A 22,453-nucleotide genomic window follows, 5' to 3' on the forward strand; every position below is an offset into this window, starting at 1 on the left:
CAAAATACTATAGATCTCAACTCACTGCTCCTTCAGCATTGTTTCTTGCTGAAACAAAGAAGGGATACTTGGAAGTGGAGCAGGGATGATGGCTTTGTGGGGAAGTTCCCATGATTCTCAGCACAGAGCCTGGGGACTGAATGTTTCCATTTCAGGCTTCTCTGAGTGTCTTAATAATGACACAGGTTGTCCTCTTCACTTGTGTCTAAGGTCAGCTAATCCTGTGAATCTGATTTACTTGCTCTTTAAAAAAATATATTTTGGAAGTGCTTTGTGCATGTGAGATCTTAGTTCCCTGACCAGGAATTGAATCCATGTCCCCCTGCAGTAGAACTGCAGAGTCTTGACCACTAAACCATCAGTGAAGTCCTGGATCTTGGTTTACCCTCACTCATATGGGATATCAAGGAGACACACATAAGACAGCAAGAGCTCTGTAGTTACACATACCAAGACAGGAAGAGCTGTACAGTTGAAAACCACTCATATATGGCTGCTGATTAAAGAAAAAAAAAATGTTGGTGAGAGACAGACCGACAGCTGGTGTTGGCAATAGGCTCAGAGGAAAAATGAACAGCTATTGAAATGGGACATTATATGGGAGTTTCCTTCCTACATGACTATGTTCTTAACAGAATAATGCTCCTTTATATAATAGCTAACACTTAGAACAAGATTTTTAAAATGATTGCTTGATGCTTAGGAGAGTGAAAAAAGCAGGCAGGTTAGGGACAGAATGAGGCTGGCCCATGGGAAAATGCTTTTGTTTCTGTTTTTAATGTGTTTGCTTGCTTGGATTTTAGCCCAACGGCAGCCCACAGTCATTGTTGAGGGACAGGTGAAATTCCTATAGAAAACGTGGTCTTCTAGGTACAAAAAATCAGAAGATAGAGTTTGGGGAAACCACAGGGATGGGTAGTGCTGGATATTCATAAGGAACACTGATAATGGGGAAATGGTCAGTGTGTTTTTATGCCTCTCGAGGGTTTCTCTTTCAGCTACAATTTACTTAACATTTCATTAAAAAAAAATTGATGAAATAACCAACCTATATCTTTTCTTAGGCCTAAAAATGCTCTGAAAAAGTGTTTCCAATAAAACTGAAATAAACCAACTGCACAAAAACTGAAGTTAATCCACAGCTGGGACTATAGGTTTCAGCAATACCCCAATGAGCAATAAAGAGCTGACAATTTATATAGAAAGCATTCTGGCTGTTTTTTGGGGGTGAATATGAGAAAAAATAGCACACCACATGTGTGATTTGTCATTTAGTAGCAACAATCATCAGATTTAACAGTTCTTAGAGGACTGTGTATTTCCAATCCCATCAAACTTTTTAAAACATTCTCATTTATACAAGAAAGTAAATTGTTGTTAAGAACCTGTGGTAGGCAGAAGAAAAGCCCCCAAAAGATGTCTGCATTCTAGTCCTCAGAACCTTTAAATAGGGTAGTTTACATGGCAAAAGGGACATTTCAAATGTGATTAAGATAACGAATTTTTGAGAGAGGAAATTATCCTGTATTATCTGGGTGGTCCTAAATTTTAACTATTTATTTTGTATTGGGGAATAGCCGATTGGGCTTCCCTGGTGGCTCAGACAGTCTGCCTGCAATGCAAGAGACCCATGTTCAATTCCTGGGTTAGGAAGATGCCCTGGAGAAGGGAATGGCAACCCACTCCAGTCCAGCCTGCAGAATTCCGAACCCCCCACCCGCCCAGTGGCTCAGCAGTAAATAATCTGTCTGCAATGCAGGAGCCTCAGGAAACATGGGTTCAATCCATATATCTGTAAGATCCCTTGGAGGAGGGCATGGCAATCCACTCCAGTGTTCTTACCTGGAGAATCCCATGGACAGAGAACTCTGGTGGGCCACAGTCCATAGGGTCACAAAGACTCGGATATGACTGAAGCAACTTAGCATGCATGCATAGCCAAATAACAATGCTGTGATAGTTTCAGGTGGACATTGAAGGGACTCAACCATACATATATATACACTATCCATTCTCCCCTAAACTCTCCTCCCATCCAGTCTGCCATATAACATTGGGCAGAGTTCCATGTGCTACACAGTAGGTCCCTGTTGGTTATCCATTTTGAATATAGTAGTGTATACAGGCAACTATAAGTTCATTCTCTGTGAATTTCTTTCTGTTTAGTAAGTAAGTTTACTTGTATCATTTCTTTTCAGACTCTGCATATAAGGATGCCACATGATATTTCTCCTTCTCTGCCTGACTTACTTCGCTCAGTATAACAATGTCTAGGTCCAACTACGTTGCTGAAAATAGCATTATTTCATTCTGAGAGAAAGGATTATGCTGTAAAAGTACTGTACTCAGTATGTCAGAAAATTTGGAAAACTTAGCAGTAACCACAGGACTGGAAAAGGTCAGTTTTCATTCCAGTCCCAAGGAAAGGCAATGCCAAAGAATGCTCAAACTACCACACAATTGCACTCATTTCACACGCTAGTAAAGTAATGCTCAAAATTCTCCAAGGCAGGCTTCAGCAATATGTGAACCATGAACTTCCAGATGTTCAAGCTGGTTTTAGAAAAGGCAGAGGAACCAGAGATCAAATTGCCAACATTCTCTGGATCATCAAAAAAGCGAGAGAGTTCCAGAAAAACATTGATTTCTGCTTTATTGACTATGCCAAAACCTTTGACTGTGTGGATCACAATAAACTGTGGAAAATTCTTCAAGAGATGGGAATACCAGACCACCTGATCTGCCTCCTGAGAAACCTGTATACAGGTCAGGAAGCAACAGTTAGAACTGGACGCAGAACAGCATACTGGTTCCAAATAGGAAAAGGAGTACGTCAAGGCTGTATATTGTCACCCTGCTTATTTAACTCATATGCAGAGTACATCATGAGAAACGCTGGGCTGGAAGAAGCACAAGCTGGAATCAAGATTGCCAGGAGAAACATCAATAACTTCAGATATGCAGATGACACCACGCTTATGGCAGAAAATGAAGAAGAACTAAAGAACCTCTTGATGAAAGTGAAAGAGGAGAGTGAAAAAGTTGGCTTAAAACTCAACATTCAGAAAACTAAGATCATGGCAAGATGGGGAAACAGTGGAAACAGTGGCTGACTTTATTTTTCTGGTCTCCAAAATCACTGCAGATGGTGAGTGCAGCCATGAAATTAAAAGATGCTTAGTCCTTGGAAGGAAAGTTATGACCCACCTAGATAGCATATTAAAAAGCAGAGACATTACTTTGCCAACAAAACTTCGTCTAGTCAAGGCTATTGTTTTTCCAGTAATCATGTATGGATGTGAGAGTTGGACTATAAAGAAAACTGAGCACCAAAGAATTGATGCTTTTGAACTGTAGTGTTGGAGAAGACTCTTGAGAGTCCCTTGGACTGCACAGAGATCCAACCAGTCTATCCTAAAGGAAATCAGTCCTGAATATTCATTGGAAGGACTGATGTTGAAGCTGAAACTCCAATAGTTTGGCCACCTGATGCAAAGAGCTGAGTCATTTGAAAAGACCCTGATGCTGGGAAAGATTGAGGGCAGGAGGAGAAGGGGACGACAGAGGATGAGATGGTTGGATGGCATCACTGACTCAATGGACATGGGTTTGGGTAAACTCTGGGAATTGGTGATGAACAGGGAGGCCTGGCTTGCTGCGGTTCATGGGGTCACAAAGAGTCGGACACGACTGAGCAACTGAACTGAACTGAAAATTCCATTATATAAATGTACCACATCTTCTTTAACCATTCCTCTGCTGATAGACATTTAGGTTGCTTCCATGTCTTGACTACTGTAAACAGTGCTGCAATGAACATTGGAGTGCATGGATCCTTTCAGATCATGTTTTTTTTTGTTTTTTTTTTTTTTCTGGATACATGCTCAGGAGTAGCATTGCAGAGTTATATGATAGCTCTGTTTTAGTTTTCTAAGGAACCTCCATACTGTTCTCCATACTGGCTGCATCAGTTTGCATTCTGAGTGCTCCCAATTTAATCCTAGGAAAGTGGGGAACCATTCCTAGATGTGATCAGAGAGACGTGAGACCCAAAGAAGGGTCAGAGAGATATAACGTTTCTGGGTGAATACACAGAAAAGGGGCCAGGTGCCAAGGAATACAAAGAAGCTTAGAAGCTAAAGGATAAAAACTCGAGGAAATGGATTCTTCCCACAGAACATTCAGAAGGAGCGCAGTTCAGCCTTGACTTTACCGAGATCGGGGTTGGCATTCTAACCTACAGAACTGTGAGACGATAAACTTGTATTGTTTAAGCTGTTGTTTCTGTGTAATTTGGTAAAGCAACAAACACAAAACTCTACAGATATTTGGAGACTATACATGAGGAAGGAAACAAAGAAATCATTTCTAAAGGCTTCCTTTGGGGTATTAGGTAACTGTACTCAGGAAGAGAATGTGGGTTAGGTTTTTGTTTTCACATGACTGGGGAAGTGGTTTGAAAGGTCTCAAGGTTCACCTCTGTGTGAAGATTAGCTTAGTCAAATGTCTCCAGAATGAACGGCAACCACTTTAGGGGCATGAATTAATATCCAACAAGCTGCAGAAATGCAACAAATTATTATTCAGTAACACTTTGGCATGATCTCTAAATACATAAATGTACATATATTTCTTGTTTATTTTTTTTCAAACTTATGCAGTGCTCAGTCCAAAGCAAGCTAACAAACTAAAAGACATGAAAGTGAAAGAAAGTGAAGTCGCTCAGTCGTGTCCGACCGTAGCCTACCAGGCTTCTCCGTCCATGGGATTCTCCAGGCAAGAATACTGGAGTGGGTTACCATTTCCTTCTCCAGGGGATCGTCCCGACCCAGGGATCGAACCATAGTCTCCCTCATTGGAGGCAGACACTCTAACCTCTGAGCCACCAGGGAAACGTGGGGCAGCTCTAAATCTCACTGTCAAGAATGTGGAAATGAATAATAAATCTACATTCATGTTCTGTTCTAGGTAAATTAGGTGAAGGCACAGACCATTAGTATGAGCAAAAGTTAAATCAAACAAGTAATTACAAAAATGAGAACTTGAGCATTGCCTGATAGTCCCATGGTTAAAACTTGGAACTTTCATTGCCGTGGACCTGGGTTCCATCTTTGGTTGGGGAACTGAAATCCTGGGAAATAAAATTCTGCAAGCTGCATTGCCATAAATAAATAAATAATAATAAATAAATATTAGCTGACCAATTAAAAAAAGGGAGAACTCAAGGTTGTTTTTCTTTGTTTTGGAATTTCATTAAATTTTGCAAAGATGGAGTTCTTGTTTTCATTTCCCCAATTCTTTCATTTGCCTTAAAGTTCCCTTAAAAACTAATTAATTTTTTACTATCTTACATGAAACAATACTTTGGTAAAACAAATATGAAGAATCTCACCTGGTTCTGAATTATTTCTATAATGAAGATTGATCCTATATACACTCTACTATTATGGTCCTTAAATGCTATATCATCTATTATTCATTGATTTTAGAAATTACTGCCTATACTTTTCTCCCTTAAAAATTTCCAGCATCTCTGCCTTCCCTGGTGGCTCAGTGGTAAAGAATACACCTGCCAACGAAGGAGACATGGGTTAGATCCCTAGTTTAAGAAGATCCCACATGTCTTAAACCCATGGGCCACAACTATTGAGCCTGCGCTCTAGAGCCCAGGAGCCAAAACCACTGAGCCCATGTCCTGCAACTCCTGAAACCCTCGTGCCCTAGAACCTGCGTTCCGCAAGAAAAGAAGCCGCTGCATTGAGAAACCTGTGCACTGCAACTAGAAAGTTGCCCCTACTCACCACGACTAAAGAAAAGCCCATGCAGCAACAAAGAACCAGCACAGAGCAAAATAAGTAAATAAAATCAATATGAGTAAAAAAATAATTCCTGCCTCTCAATAGCACTTTGTGCCAGATTATACTAGCAAATAACACTGCTTGTTGCAATCATCTACAATTTCTAGGACATTTCTCCTCATTTCTTCACCATTTTTCGACTGTCTTAAATCTCCTTGTTCACCTCTATTCCTGTCGTGATCATCAGTAATTTCAGTGCTCTTGTAGGTGAAATTCCAATACCCTGTGTGCTCAGATACTGGATTTACCTCCAATAACCTTGACCACACCCACAAATTAGTCACTCATTATGGTGATCATATATTAAAGCTATGCTTTTCTTTACTGTAGTTACTAGCCACATATGACAGTTTAAACTTCTATGAATTAAAATTAAAAACTCAATTCCTCAGTCATTCTAGTCGTATTTCAAATAGAATTTTCAGGCTGAACACATAAAAAAAATGAACAGCCCTTTTCTAGCTGTTTTACTGTACTTCTCCATTTCGGTAAATGAAAACTTCACACTTAACAGTTTCTCAGCCAAAAACTTAAAATCATCTTTGACTTCCCCTGCTGCTTTCAGATGAATTAAACCCGTGAGAAAATACATTCATTGCAGAAAATAAGGGAACATAGGCATTAAACATAGGAGTATTGTTCACTTGGGATATATTAAAAGAAATAATGAGTTTACATGACAGAAAATTGTGTTCTTGTTTCATTCTTCCATGATCATTCCATTCCCATATATTATTCTTATTTCAGAGTATGCTTTTAAAGAGGGACCTATATTGGATAGTGCCTAGAGAATGAGAAGAATAGGAATGAATTCAAAATTATTTAGAAAAAGGAATGGACAAAAGTGAAAATTAAACTGGAGGTTATCAGATCTAAAGAAAAGATAAAAGCAACGGTAACAAAGAATGACCACTGGGTGGAGCCAAAGGATGAATATAGGAAAGAATTTTTTTTTAATGTATATTTATCCAAACAAGGTAATAAAATATTTTGCTTAAACTAAAGGGCTATGAAGACAGACTGATTGATTCAAATCCAGAACATTTGATAAGCATTTACAAAAGTCCAGTGACTTTTGGCAAGTCCCTTATTCTCTGTGCTTCTTTTTCTTATTTGTAAAATTGGAGTAAAATCTACCACAAGGGTAATTAATTAAAGCAAATAGGAGTAATAACAAATGGTATCACTATTATACCAGAATTAACCTTAAATTATTCTGGATGCTCTTAAAAGTGGAACCTTTTGCACAACAAAGAAAACCAGTGACAAAACAAAAAGACAAGCTACTAAGTGGGAGAAAATACTTGAGAAATATTGGTGATGGATAAGGGGTTAATAGCCGAAGTATATAAAGAGCTCATACAACTCAATATTTAAAAAGAGACAACTTGATTAAAAAATTGACAGAATAGACCTGAATAGACATTTTTCCAAAGAAGATACACTGATGGCCAACAAGCACATGAAAAATGCTCAACATCTCTAGTCATCAGGGGAAATAACAAATCAAACCCACAGTGAGATATCACCTCACACCTTTCAGAATGGTTATCAACAAAGAGACCACAAATAGGAAATTTTGGTGAGGATGTGGAGAGAAGTGAGTCCTCCTACACGGTGGTGGGAATGTAAATTGGTGAAGCCACTTCAAAAAACAGTACAGAGGTTTCTCAGAAAACTAAAAAAATAGAACTACCATATGATCCAGCAATTCCACTCGGGTATATATCGAAGAAAACAAAAACACTAATTTGAAAAGACATAGAACTCCAATGTTCACAGCAGTAGTATTTACAATAGCCAATATACAGAAGCAACCTAAGAGTCAATCAACAGATGAATAAAGATGTGGTGCGAGCGTGTGTTAAGTCGCTTCAGTTGTGTCCAAATCTTTGCAACCCCATCAGTAGCCCACCAGGCTTCTCTGTCCATGTGATTCTCCAGGCAAGAATACTGGAGTGGCTGCTGTTTCCCTCTCCAGAGGATCTTCCCAACTCAGGGATTGAGCCCGAACCTGTCAAAGCTCCAGCAATGCAGGTGGATTCTTTACCACTAAGCCACCAGGGAAGCCCAAAGATGTGGTGTGTGTATATATACACATATATGTGTATGTGTGTGTGTGTATATATACATATATATACATTCCAATTTAGGTACGTATGTGGCATATATATATATACCATATTATATATACATGTATATATACACACAAAATGAAATACTACAGCCAAAAAAAAAGAACAAAATTCTGCCATTTTCAACACTGTGGATGGACTTAGAAAGTTTTATGCTTAGTGAAATAAGTCAGACAGAGAGACACCAATATCAAAAGATATCGCTTGTATATGCAATCTAAAAGTTAAAATGAATGTGTATGATGAAATAGAAACACATCTGCAAATAAAGAGAACAAACTAACGGTTACCAGTAGGGAAGGGGCAGGGAGGAGAGGCACATTAGAGGTATGGGACTAAGAGATACAAACTGCTATGTATAAGATAGATGAATCACAAGGGTATATTGTACAGCATAGGAAAATATAGACATCAATTTGTAATAACTTTATTACAAGTATAATCTAGAAAAACATTGAATCTCCATTTTCTACACCTTAAAAAATAATACTGTAGATCAACTGAACTTCAGTTTAAAAAATGGAAAAAAGTTGCCCAATTCTCCAGCCCCCTTCTGCTGCTGCTGCGGCTGCTGCTAAGTCGCTTCAGTCGTGTCCGACTCTATGCGACCTCATAGACGGCAGCCTATCAGACTCCCCCGTCCCCTAGTCAAGTTCAAATGAGCACAACCAGGGTTTGCCAGAAGCCTCACCAGTAAGGCTCTATTATAAGACTTTTTTCATAGTCCTCATGATATCTGAAATAGTCTAGCTCTTTCCTTTCTTTGCTTCTTTGCTATCTGCATTCACCACCCTCCCCTAGAACATAACCTGAATAAGAGCACAACTTTCGTATGTTTCTTTCACCATTTGATCCCCCAGAAAATAGAACAGTGCTTAAGACATACACACAGTGATCAGTGGATACACATTCAACTGACTGGTTAACTTTCCATGAAATGTAAGTTTTGCAGTGATTTTAATAAGATGTCTTGTATCCCAGTATACCATGACATGAATTCTCATGCAAATAAGCTTAATCAGTTCACATCCCTCAATCACAGAACACAGCATACTCCTTCAGACTTAACTAGCTTTATTTCAGGTGTGTGCCCCCTTGGATAAACTTTCCCCTTTCCTTCTCTTTTCTTATGCAATCTGTGCCTTTTCTTCAAATCTTGTCTATTCCATTTGATAAGATGTGGAGGAGGGCATGCCAACCCACTCCAGTATTCTTGCCTGGTGAAACCACAGACAGAGGAGCCGGATGGGCTACAGTCCATGGGGTCACAAAGAGTTGGACATGACTGAAGTGACTTAGCATGCACATTCCATTATCTAACCTTTTTACTTACAGGGATTTTGCACACACGTGCATGATGAACATCTCAGTCAGCGTTGTGAAGGTGATCTAATACATTTTCCCCCTTTCATTTTCTCTCTTGTGTGTTACCAAAAGCTCTGTTACAGTTATCATCTGATAATTATGCATTACTTAACTTATTCACTTCAGTTCCGTTCAGTCTCTCAGTCGTGTCCAACTCTTTGCGACCCCATGAATCACAGCATGCCAGGCCTCCCTGTCCATCACCAACTCCTGGAGTTCACTCAGACTCATGTCCATCGAGTCGGTGATGCCATCCAGCCATCTCATCCTCTGTCGCCCCCTTCTCCTCCTGCCCCCAATCCCTCCCAGCATCAAAGTCTTTTCCAATGAGTCAACTCTTCACATCAGGTGGCCAAAGTACTGGAGTTTCAGCTTTACCCTCATTCCTTCCAAAGAACACCCAGGGCTGATCTCCTTTAGAATGGACTGGTTGGCTCTCCTTGCAGTCCAAGGGACTCTCAAGAGTCTTCTCCAACACCACAGTTCAAAAGCATCAATTCTTCGGTGCTCAGCCTTCTTCACAGTCCAACTCTCACATCCATACATGACCACAGGAAAAACCATAGCCTTGACTAGACGCACCTTTGTTGGCAAAGTAATGTCTCTGCTTTTGAATATGCTATCTAGGTTGGTCATAACTTTCCTTCCAAGGAGTAAGCGTCTTTTAATTTCATGGCTGCAGTCACCATCTGCAGTGATTTTGGAGTCCAAAAAAGTGAAGCCTGACACTTTTTCCACTGTTTCCCTATCTATTTTCCCATGAAGTGATGGGACCAGATGCCATGATCTTCGTTTTCTGAATGTTGAGCTTTAAGCCAACTTTTTCACTCTCCACTTTCACTTTCATCAAGAGGCTTTTTAGTACCTCTTCACTTTCTGCCATAAGGGATAATGCTTATTCCACTTTTCTGACTCCCTCTTCTCCTTCTGGCTTCTCTTTCTTTCTTTTTTACACGTCCTCTATCCATCATTACCAAAACAAACCAGAAGCAATATTGTAACAAATTCAATAAAGGCTTTTTAAAAAGAGGTAATTTATGTAACAGTCCATCTCTAAAATATTAAACAAAGGTTTTTATTCCAAATGAAAACTCATCAGGCTATTTGGAATAAAAACTTCAGCTGTGCTTTCCTAAGCCAAGAGAAGAAGGAACATTACTCAAGTAGAAAAGAATTTTAAAAAGATATGAAAAAGTTATGGAACATATATACACTACTATCATAAAATAGGTAAACAAGAGCCTACTGAAAAAATATGCAAGTAGAAATAAAATGTCAGTGGCAGGCTTTGTGGGGTGACTGAGAAACATCTGCAAACTTCTGGATTTTGGAGAAGGGAAAAGAAAAGCATTTATCTACCACTTTTTCCTGCAGTTCTCTCCTTAATTTTTGCTGAGTAATTCAGCTTGCATTTATGGGGTATGTAGAGAGAGGAAGTAGAATTAAGACTAATGTTATCAGGCCTCCTTTGACCCTGAGAGTCTGTACTCACCCAGCATACTTCTAACACCACAAAACCACACTTGATAGATACAAATAAAGGCAAATATATTCTCATGGAACATAGATCCAAGCAAGAGACACTCAGCCTGTGGTTAAAGTTATCATTACTGGCAATTTAAAGTGAAAGTGTGATAGTCTCTCAGTCGTGTCCGACTCTTTGAGACCCCATGGTCTGTCAGTGGGATTCTCTAGGCAGGAATATTGGAGTGGGTTGCCACTCCCTTCTCCCAGTATCTTCCCAACCCAGGGAATCAAACCAGGGTCTCCGGCACTGCAGGCAGATTTCCCCCCCCCCCCCCCCCCCCACCATCTGAGCTACCAGGGAATCCTGGTTTAAAGTGAAAACATTACTAAAAGACAATATATCAATTTTGTTTTATTTCACTGTATTAGATTTTTTTCCTTTGATGCATAAACCTAACCCATATAAATCCTGCCTCATGTGGATTTCTTGATTTTTTAAAAACTTTGACATGAAAAAGATGCAATAATTCAGAAGAATTCTAGGCCATAATTAGAAATTCTAACACAAGACCATGGAACATCGAATATAGCTCTTCTTAGATCAAATTATATCAGACTCATTTATCACAGAGAGATAAACTCTTTATCTGATGATATTTTATTTATGAATTTTCATCAGAAGCCAGTCTGCTTAAACAACATGATTTGCACTCTGCTGAGGTTAAGATGACACATGAACTTTTGTTCTTGGAAAGGATATACATGATGGAAGATTCAGAATGGAAGCTAAGGAAACAGGAAACAAATGCCATATCTACTCCTTTACCACAAGTTATTATTTTAGTGTTTTTGTGTTCAAGGTCCATGTATCTCTGAGAAGCTATCAAAGGGCTTCCTGGAAAGAAACAAAAAACAAAAAAACATGTGCCCCAACTCATGTGGCTCCAACTTAGCAAACAGAGAAGAATCACAGGCGGGTAGACATTGAGATCATCAGAGTGGACAAATTTTGTGAAGCCACTGAACACTGAACTCACTTGCAGCCCAAGGAAAGCCATGCAGGATGAAGATGGATATGTCACCTTAAATATTAAAACTCAAAAACCAGCTCTGACTTCAGGTAAGAACGCCCAGAGCTAGCAACTTGCAAATGAACTATTGAAATGGTTCTACCCTAGAGTCCATTTTTCTACTAGTGATAGCATGTATAGTTTTGTTTTCTTTTCCTGAATGACCTTTTTTTCCCAACAGCATTTAAGTGGTATTTGCATAAACTCAGATAGATTTACTTAGAATATAAACAACATAGGTCTTGCCTTGACTCAGTTGGTCAAGTCTGCGTTTAATGTGGGAGATCCAGGTTCAGTCCCTGGGTTGGGAAGATCCCCTGGAGGAGGGCCTGGCAATCCACTCCAGTATTCTTGCCTGGAGAATTCCATGGACAGAAGAGCCTGGTGGGCTACCATCCTTAAAGTTGGACACAACTGAGTGACTAACACTACACACTTCACATAAACAACAAAGGATACAAGCAGGGCACATTATATTAAGGTTTACAGAGTTAAATGTGGAGGGAATAGAAATCTAGGGGATAAGAGAAGAGAACATTCAGAAATTCCATTTTATAAGATGTCAGCAAATGAGTGTGATTCTATAGTTGCTCCTTATCACCACAATTGTTTATACGGCTGGGCACAAAACAAAGACAAATACAAACACAAACACACAAGACCTTAACAACTAGTTACATTCTGACTCAGAGAGAAGCCCAGTGGGAGTGGGAATGGAGTGGGTTGTGTTTACCGTTGGTGATCACCATGGGAGCAAAGGCAAGATGGATGGAAGAAGCAGTTTATATCACTTGGAGAATCCTGACAGGGCAGGGATGGGGTGATGCTGTCCCATAGCTATGCCATGCTGCCCGCCCTCTGACATCTTTATTGTATGCCCACAGTGGAACCTGCTCCCTCCCCTTTGTGGCGTGTGATGGCTTTGACTCTGCTGGTCTTATGCGTGGGGATGGTTGTTGGGCTGGTGGCTCTGGGGCTTATGTGTAAGTATTGACTTTTTCCTAATGACGTGACATAACTAAGTGTCCTGGTGTATGTCACTAAGCCTAATTGTCACGATTTGTATATTTGTCACCACACCAGTCATCCTATGCTTAGGGGCCAGGATGCTCTCAGTAAGGGAGAATTCTGACCTTTACCTTCTGACTAAAATTAAATTTTAGATTAAATTAATTGGGCTTCTCTGATGGCTCAGATGGTAAAGAATCTGCCTACAATGTGGAAGACTCAGATTCAATCCTTGGGTCCGGAAGATCCCCTGGAGAAGAAAATAATAACCTGCTCCAGTATCCTTGCCTGGGAAATTCCATGGATAGAGGGGCCCAGTGGGCTGCCATCCATGATATCTCAAAGAGTCGGACATAACTGAGCTAATAAACAATAACAAATCTGTATAAAATTGTTCATATACTATTTATTTTTCCATAAGATATTTTAGAATGTTTCATTCACCACCTTTGATTGATTTCAATGTCACTGTATTTTGAGCAAAACAAGAATGAATATTCTGGTATTACATGGAAGCATAATAATAGAGGTCATTCACCTCTGTGAAACGCGCTTAGAAGTTTGTGTTCAAGGAAAAGTCAAAGCAGCCGCTTTGGGCATATGATTTGATCACGGCATGTTCTTACTTGTGATTATCTCCTTCAAGTATTGACAGTTCTCTTATTATTATTATTATTTTTTTGGAGAACCCTCAGCTGCCATTCTGCACAGTACTTAATGTGTTCTTTATACCCATTTTACCCTGATCCCTCTTCAGCACTCATCTACTCATATATCTCCTGGAGGAGGAAATGACAACCCACTCCAGTATTCTTGCCTAGAAAATTCTGTGGACAGAGGAACTGAGTGGGCTACCGTCCATTAGTTTGCAAAGAGTTGGACACAACTGAGTGACTGAGCACACACACACACTACTCATATGTATCTAGTAAATACTTCATAGATTGACAACTCTACTGAATTTAAAGTTCATAGAGAGGACATTTTTTGCAGCACCTTTTTAATCCTAATTACAAATGATTATCTAATGTTTCCATCTAGCTGTCATGCAGCAAAACTACCTACAAGCTGAGAATGAAAATCTCTCAGGAACTATGAAACTGTTAGTAAAGAAGGTCTGCCAAGATTTAATACAACTATCAGGACAAAAGCAAAGTAAGTATGGTTTGGTAACCTCTTCATCTCCCCTAATTCTGGAGTATTTTTTTTTTTTTTGATGCTATATGTAAAGAATCTTGAGATATGCAGGAAACAAGGAAGATGAGGAAAAAGTACACTAAATTCAGAATGAAAGGGATCCTATGCTTGGTTTCTCCTCAAGGCCATAAGTGTAACCCATGTGACACACACTGGCGATACTATGGAGACAGTTGCTATGGATTCTTCAGGCACAACCTGACATGGGAAGAGAGTAAGAAGTACTGTATTGACGTAAATGCTACTCTTGTGAAGATCTCCAGCAAGAGCATCCTGGTAAGGATATTTCTATGTCAAATATCTTGGGAGTCATAAGGAGATAAATTTCAAAGGAGACAAATCTTCAGCATTTTCCTTTTTTTCACATGTCTATGTTGTCCAGTTTTTTCTCATCTGAGAAGTTTATCAAGCTAGGTAAAAATTACAACCTTTGAGAGTAGAAAGTACTGAAATAGAACTAACGAAACTTTGAGTTCTGGTATTATAACAAAAGTTAAGATAATTTCTTAGTTTCCTTAACTCAATTCATGAATTCAAAAAAGAATCTGAAAGTATAAAGAAACTCAATATGATTGTGAAATATAAATATCAGTGTTATCCCAACATAACATGCCTTCTCAGTTTTTGCTAAGTTGTTGACTCTTTGAATGAACCATGGTGCAAACTCTCTTTTCACAGATTCTTCCAGACATAGTTTTATTAACTTAAATTAATAGTTTAAATTATTTTTATTGGAGTAGAGTTGGTTTGCTTTACAATAGTGTGTTAGTTTCTACTGCACAGCAAAATGAATCAGCTCTATGTATACATGTATTCCCTCGCTTTTGGATTTCTTTCCCATTCAGGTCATTACAGTGCATTGAGTAGAGTTCCCTGTGCTATGTGGAATTTAGAAAAATGGTATAGCTGATCTTATCTGAAAAGTAGAAATAGAGACACAGATGTAACGTATGGATACCAAGTCTGGAAAGGAGGTGTTTTGGGAGGAATTGGGAGTTTGAGACTGACACAGTTGAAAACATTTTAAAACGTTTCTCCTCTTCTACATTTCCCTCTTTGACAGCTTTTAACAAAAGCTCTTTCCAAGCAAAACACATTCACATCCACTACTGCATTCTCCCTTTTTTTATTGAATGTAGCTTCTCTTTTTGTAAATCTTGGAAGCAAGCCAGGAGCCAAGAACTGAAGTTTCCCTTCTACCCAATAACAGTTTGTCAAAACATTGTTGTTCAATCACTCGGACAGTCCAACTCTTTGCGACCCCATGGACTGCAGCACGCCAGGCTTCCCTATCCTTCACCATCTCCCAGAGCTTTCTCAAATTCATGTCCATTGAGTCAGTGATAACATCCAACCATCTCATCCTCTATTGTACACCTTCTCTTCCTGCCTTCAATCTTTCCCAGCATCAGGGTCTTTTCCAATGAGTCAGCTCCTGGCATCAGGTGGCCAAAGTATTGGAGTTTCAGCTTCAGCATCAGTCCTTCCAATGAATATGCAGGGTTGATTTCCTTTAGGATTGACTAGTTTGATATCCTTGTAGAACGAACCCAAGAGTCTTCTCCAACACCACAGTTCAAAAGTGTCAGTTCTTCGGTACTCAGTTTTCTTTATGGTCCAACTCTCACAGCCATACACGACTACTGGAAAAACCATAGCTTTGACTAAATGGACCTTTGTCAGCAAATTAATGTTTGCTTACTAGCAAGCTGTCTAGGTTTGTCATAGCTTTCCTTCCAAGGAGCAAGTGTCTTTTAATTTCATGGCTGCAGTCACCATCCACAGTGATTTTAGAGCCCAAGAAAATAGTCTTTCACTGTTTCTATCATTTCCCCATCTTTATGCCATGAAGTGATGAGACTGGATGCCATGATATTCATTTTTTGAATGATGAGTTTTAAACCAGCTTTTTCACTCTCCTCTTTCACCTTAATCAAGAGACTCTTGCATATATATATATATATATATATATATATATATATATGCATATTTTTAAACTTTTAATTTTGTATTGCGATATAACCCATAAACAATGTTGTGTAGTTTTAGATGAACAGTGAAGGGACTCAGCCATACATATACATGAAAGCACATATTCTTTAAAAGGAAGAAATTGTTTATTGTATTTATCCCACAATTTGAATATAGTATTCATTCACATTTTTGCGTATTAAAATTAAATCAAATGTAAATTGGAATAGATCAGGATTTGGGTTCTATGCAGACAGAGATTCAATAGAATTCAAAGATTTAGGCAAGTCATTTTCTATAGAACTGCTATGACTAATCAGCAAAATTGACTTGTACCTTATTGAGAGCTGAAATAACCAGTAACTGACCAGAAAAGAGGAAATTAACCCAGTGACATTCATGCTCATTTGTATGTCCTGTTATTCTAACTTGCTGTACCACATATTTGCTCTTCTTGTGGGCTCAGGCTCATAGAGAAGATATTCAGATAAATTAATTTCTTTCAAATCAGACAAAATAAGAGAGTGCCTTAAAATCTCAATTCTATTACAAGGAGGTTAATTAGAGACTAAACATGTCTTCTCAAGTCTTATTACTATAGGCCAATATCATGTTGAAGATCTACAATTAAAAGAAGTAATGTGATTTTGGAGGAATATAGTTGAATTTTGGGCAGAATTTCAGGTAGAATCTATCTGTCAATTCTATAGTGAAGTATATAATGCGGATGTATTTTAAAGAAACAAAAGTTAATAGAAACATGACAAGTAGCTCACATTTAAGAAATAAGGGACTCTCACGAAATCCCCCTGATGGAATGCCATCTTGTGTTTCACGTTCCTGCCAAGATGCTCAGGCCATTTTTATTTGCCAAGAACATGTTCTCATCTATTTTTTTCTGGGAGGTATGCGAGCATGTGAACATTTGACTTTTTTCTAATTTTGCTACCCATAGATAGATTGATTGATTGACTGATCCTCCATTAATTCAACAAATTCCAGGACTTGAACCTGTGTGTTAATAAAACCTACAAAAATTCTTAGCTTCATGGAACTTTATTCCGGTTGGAGCAACAGGCAATGAACAAAATAAATAATTATTACTGTGTTTAGTCACTAAGTCATGTCCAACTCTTTGAGACCCCATGGACTGTAGCCTGCCAGGCTCCTGTCTATGGGATTTCCCAGGCAAGAACACTGGAGTGGGTTGTTGTTTCCTTCTCCAGGGGATCTTCCCAACCCAGGGATCAAACCCCTGTCTCCTGCATTACTGGTGGATTGTTTACTGCTGTGCCACCAGGGAAGCCCATATAGTATAGTAAATAGAGATAATTTCAAAGTAAAAAATTGTAGATGTATGTCTTTGTAAATCCTTTTGAGAAAGACATCTCTTTTATCCAGTCAACTAAAAGAAATTGATATTTCTATATGAAGATTTTGTAGACAAGCTAAGCAATGAAACCAAAGCAAGCAGAGCTTAATTCTAGGGAATATAAAATCTCATCAACAATGTATTTTTCATTTTCCTTCTCATATGTGGTACTTTATTTGGGATTCTAACCTTCAACTGATGGAAGATAAATATATAGGATTATTAGAATATTGTCTATCTTGTTTACAGTTTTTCCTGGTATCCTACAACTATTTTTATGCTAAAACAAGTAAACTTGGTATAATTCTAAATATCAAATATAATCAGTTAGCATTAATATAGACATATAATCCATTGTTTTTCCAGAGTCATATTATGAAGTTTTTCCTTTATGCCATTATAAGAACTGTAGAAACACTCTGACCATTATAATTATTTGCATTTGCAATAGCAATATTTCAATAGCAGGACTGGATTAATTCGTTGGATTGGATTGTCCCGCCAGAAATCCAGTGACGTCTGGAGATGGGAAGACGGCTCAGTTCTTTCCAAAACTATGTAAGTCATAGAACACTCAGAACACAAGGCACAACTAGGAATTTTCATTCCTGAGATCTTCTCTGCTCTTGAGTACAAGTTACTTAAAAGTTGGGAAGTGGCTCTATGTTGTACTGTGTGTTACAAAGGTGATGACTGAGTTACTTACTCCCTAATCCTAACAAGAGAGTGCTTGCAATTAGAATCTATTTTCCGACTCTCCCATTCTCTGCTCTTTATCTAAGTTGTAATCCACCCTTACTCCTGATACTTTTTTCCCACTTGTTTCTACCCTTAACTTTACCATTGAACATTTTAAACGTGTGTTTGGTTTGGTTTTGGTTTTTTAGTAGCATGATCTGATTCTCTTCACTTATTTTGAGAACAAAATTTTCATCCTTATAATTTATGGTTGGAACATCTTACTTTTAGTCTTTTTTTGACTTTTCAGTATCATTTTCCCTTGTCTTCTACCTTAGGGGGGCTTCCCTGATAGCTCAGTTGGTAAAGAATCCACCTGCAATGCAGGAGACCCTGGTTTGATTCTTGGGTTGGGAAGATCCTCTGGAGAAGGGATAGGCTACCCACTCCAGTATTCTTGGGCTTCCCTTGTGGCTCAGCTGGTAAAGAATCTACCTGTAATGTGGGAAACCTGGGTTCAATCCTTGGGTTGGGAAGACCCCCTGAAGAAGGGAAAGGCTACCCACTCCAGTATTCTGGCCTAAAGAATTCATGGACTATAGAGTCCATGAGGTCGCAAAGAGCCGGACATGACTGAACGACTTTCACTTTTTACCTCAGAGGTCTCCAAGAATCAGGCACATTATCAATTACAAGAGGATTCTAAAGTCCATGTCAAAAGGCTCTAACCTTCTACAGACAATCCAGGGAAAAGGATCAATTATGCTGAGTTACTCAAAATGATTTTCTAATCTCCAGTCACCTTTTGTTCACGTTGTGCAATGTCTCTACATTTAAAATGTAAATTGACAACCCAAACTTGCATAATTTGATCATTACTTAATTTTTAATTAATTCATTCAACAGATACTTATTAATTTTTATTATGGACAGAACTCAAGAGTACTAGGAGTACAAGCAAGCTTCTTCATAGATCTGGACCTTACATTTATCACTTGCTGACTTTTCACGGTAGTTCAGGTACACTGGTGACCCCTCTGTTCCTTCAATAAATTAAACATGCTTTGTGGTCTTAGGGTGGAGAAGGCAATGGCACCCCACTCCGGTACTCTTGCCTGGAAAATCCCATGGACAGAGAAGCCTGGAAGGCTGCAGTCCACGGGGTTGCTGAGGGTCAGACACGACTGAGTGACTTCACTTTCACTTTTCACTTGCATGCATTGGAAAAGAAAATGGCAACCCACTCCAGTGTTCTTGCCTGGAGAATCCCAGGGACGGGGGAGCCTGGTGACCTGCCATCTATGGGGTCGCACAGAGTCGGACACGACTAAAGCGACTTAGCAGCAGCAGTGGTCTTAGGGCTTTGTACTTGCTGTTTCCTTCTAGAATGCCCTCCTCCATGGCAGGCTCCCTCTTGTCACTCAAGTCCATTTAAACATCATTTTCTCAATGAAACCATCTTTAATTACCCAAACTAAACTAGCCTCCCTCCACCGCGTCCACTCAAGTCTATCACATCACACTGTTCCATTATTACTTTTACCAGTCTCTGAGATTTTCTATTTATTTGCTGGCTTCTTACCAACTCCCTCACTACAATGTAAGTTCCCCAGTGGAAAAGACCTTGTGTTTTGTTTATCGCTCTATTAGCAGCACACGAACAACTTTGGCAGGTAGTAGGTATCCCATGCTCGTGCTTGTGCTTGTACTAACTTAGTCATGTCCAACTCTGCGAACTTATGGACTGTAGCCCACTAGGCTCCTCTGTCCTTGGGATTCTCCAGGCAAGAATACTGGAGTGGATTGTTATTTCCTCCTGCCAGGGATCTTCCTGACCAAGGGATTGAACCTGAGTCTCCTGAGTCTTCTGCATTGGAAGGGGGGATTATTACCACTGAGCTACCTAGGTATCCCATAGATATTGGCAAATGAATTAATAAATATCCATTTTTTTCCTCTTGTTATAGTAGTGTAGCAGGAAATATAGACAAGTGAACAAGCAATTATAATGCAGTCTTATATCTGTTACCCTGTAACATAAATCCTCATTTCAGAAATAACTAATCGATTTAATTTTCCTTGAGCTCACTTCCACCCTGTGTAGGTACTTGTCTGACAGGGCTTCTCTCTATCTAAATCCTGCCCTTCTTTCAAAACAGAACTAAAGCATGATCTTCCATGAAAAGGTGAAAAAGTAAAGCCTTTCTCATCATTTCAGATCCCCATCCATCTTTTCCTCTGGATTCTTATTGTACCTATTGTTCACTTCTACTTAATCCTAAAGTATATTAAATTGCTATTGTGTTATTCACATGTACATACTTTATACTCCAAAGCAGGCTGGAAGTTCCTCAAAGATCTGAATGTTGCTTTTTATTTTTTTCTCTCATACTTCTTATCTTCACTTTGTTCAACAGACTACTTCACACAGAGTTTGACTGAGTGTTAGTCTCTCAGTTGTGTCTGACTCTTTGTGACCCCAAGAACCATAGTCCGCCAGGCTCCTCTGTTCATGGAATTCTCCAGGCAAGAATACTGGAATGGGTTGCCATTTCCTTCTCCGGGACATCTTCCCAACCCAGAGATCGAACCTGGGTCTCCTGCATTGCAAGCAGGTTCTTTACCACCTGAGCCATCCAAGAAGCCCAGACCCAGAGTTTGATTGCTGATTGTTTATTTAGCTTTCAAAGGAGCTCATTCTATCTTTTCCATTCACAGGTTGAAGCTTTCTGGAACTGGAACAGAAAATATGAACTGTGCTTATTTTCATAACGGAAACATTCACCCTACCTTCTGTGAGAATAGACATTACTTAATGTGTGAAAGGAAAGCAGGCGTAGTAAAGGTGGAACATCTACTTTAATGCAAAGACAGGGGCAGAATGTCACGGATAAGTGCTTGATTGGACAATAAAAGATCTGGGCGAAGGAACCACTAGCCACAGAATTGCCTGTTTTTCCCTTTTTTTCTGCTTGGAGTCATTATCCATGACTTTGCATTATCTACCCTACCAACAACACGTAGTTCCTTCTTTATATAGCCCTTTATACTGAGGAACAGGTTAGTGCCTTCTTTAAACATCCAGAAGCCAGTGTGTGAACCCATCATTTGTTTCCCACTTGTTCTGTTTCCATTAATTTTCATTCTCCTTGTCTTCCATTCCTAATTATCACAAGATATTAATACTATGATTCACTGCATCTTTAGACATAAATACATACATTTTACATTGAAACAAAAAAGTTAGGGCTTCAGTGACTTAAGCTATGCAAAATGTCTAAGTTTGAAGGACAATATAAGGTAAGAGAAAGTATACTAAACTTGGAATCAGTAGAATTATTTATTTTTATATTAATTTTTAATGGAGTATAGTTGCTTTACAATGTTGTGTTAGTTTCTGCTGTACAGCAAAGTGAGTCAGCTCTACATATAAATATATTCCCTCTTTTTTGGATTTCCTTCCCATTTAGGTAGCCACAGAGCACTGAGTAGAGTTCCCTGTGCTATACAGTAGGTTCTCATTAGTTATCTATTTTATACGTAATATCAATAGTGAAAATACATCAATTCCAATCTTCCAATTCATCCCACCCCCCATTTCCCCAATTAGTGTCCATATGTTTGTTCTCTACGTCTGTGTCTCTGCTTTGCAAATAACATCATCTATACTTTTTTTTTCTAGATTCCACATATGTGCATTAATATACAATATTTGTTTTTCTCTTTCTGACTTACTTTGATCTGTATGATAGTCTCTAGAGACATGGATGGAATCAGAATAATTTAGATGGCGTGATCACCCAAGTACAACCATGGACCAGTCATGTGGCCTCTTAACTTTCATTTTCTCACATTTAAAAATAAGATAACACCCATCATATACCTCACAGTCCTACAACCTAAAATAAAACCTCAGAGCATTAATTATATCAGAGATTCCATGAAAGCAAACGCAATGTTGCTCCTAATTTTTATTCTATGCCTTTAAGCACAGCTCCTGGCTCATAAAAAACAAAAATATTTGCTTCTCATTGTTTGAGACAGTTCCTAAAAGCACAGCAATCAGTAAAACACTATACAAATATATAATTTCTATTCAAAGTCTACCTCTGGTCAGACTCAATAGCAGTAATTTTCTGTCCAAGAGAAGAAAAAGTTTACAAGAAAACAAATGGGGCTTGAAAATGAGTAAATGCAAGGTTCACAGGCTAGTTGAGCAGCAAGCACAAATGCTTTATCTAGTTCTTTTCCTGACAGTCCTATGTTTGGTTTTTGCTGAATAACTCATGCAATATTTATAGATATGTGGAGACAGAGGCACCCTTTAACAGG

At 38.8% G+C, this 22,453-nt stretch overlaps 1 protein-coding gene across 2 annotated transcripts; it reads left to right on the forward strand.

The window, feature by feature from the left end:
* Positions 1 to 11,749: 11,749 nt before the first annotated feature.
* On the forward strand, positions 11,750 to 21,067 carry CLEC1B (C-type lectin domain family 1 member B). Of its 2 annotated transcripts, none has more exons than XM_027541293.1 (6): positions 11,750 to 11,945; positions 12,780 to 12,878; positions 13,945 to 14,058; positions 14,225 to 14,376; positions 17,949 to 18,001; positions 20,840 to 21,067. In XM_027541293.1, the coding sequence occupies exons 1-6, from the start codon at positions 11,882 to 11,884 to the stop codon at positions 20,982 to 20,984; spliced, it is 627 nt and encodes a 208-aa protein (XP_027397094.1). In that variant the 5' UTR covers positions 11,750 to 11,881; the 3' UTR covers positions 20,985 to 21,067. The 2 variants fall into 2 exon arrangements, with proteins under 2 accessions (XP_027397094.1, XP_027397093.1); XM_027541292.1 differs by having other exon boundaries at positions 11,755 to 11,945; positions 17,895 to 18,001.
* Positions 21,068 to 22,453: the final 1,386 nt, after the last annotated feature.

The sequence above is a fragment of the Bos indicus x Bos taurus genome, chromosome 5, assembly GCF_003369695.1.
Source record: "Bos indicus x Bos taurus breed Angus x Brahman F1 hybrid chromosome 5, Bos_hybrid_MaternalHap_v2.0, whole genome shotgun sequence".
Classification (NCBI taxonomy): Eukaryota; Metazoa; Chordata; class Mammalia; order Artiodactyla; family Bovidae; genus Bos; species Bos indicus x Bos taurus.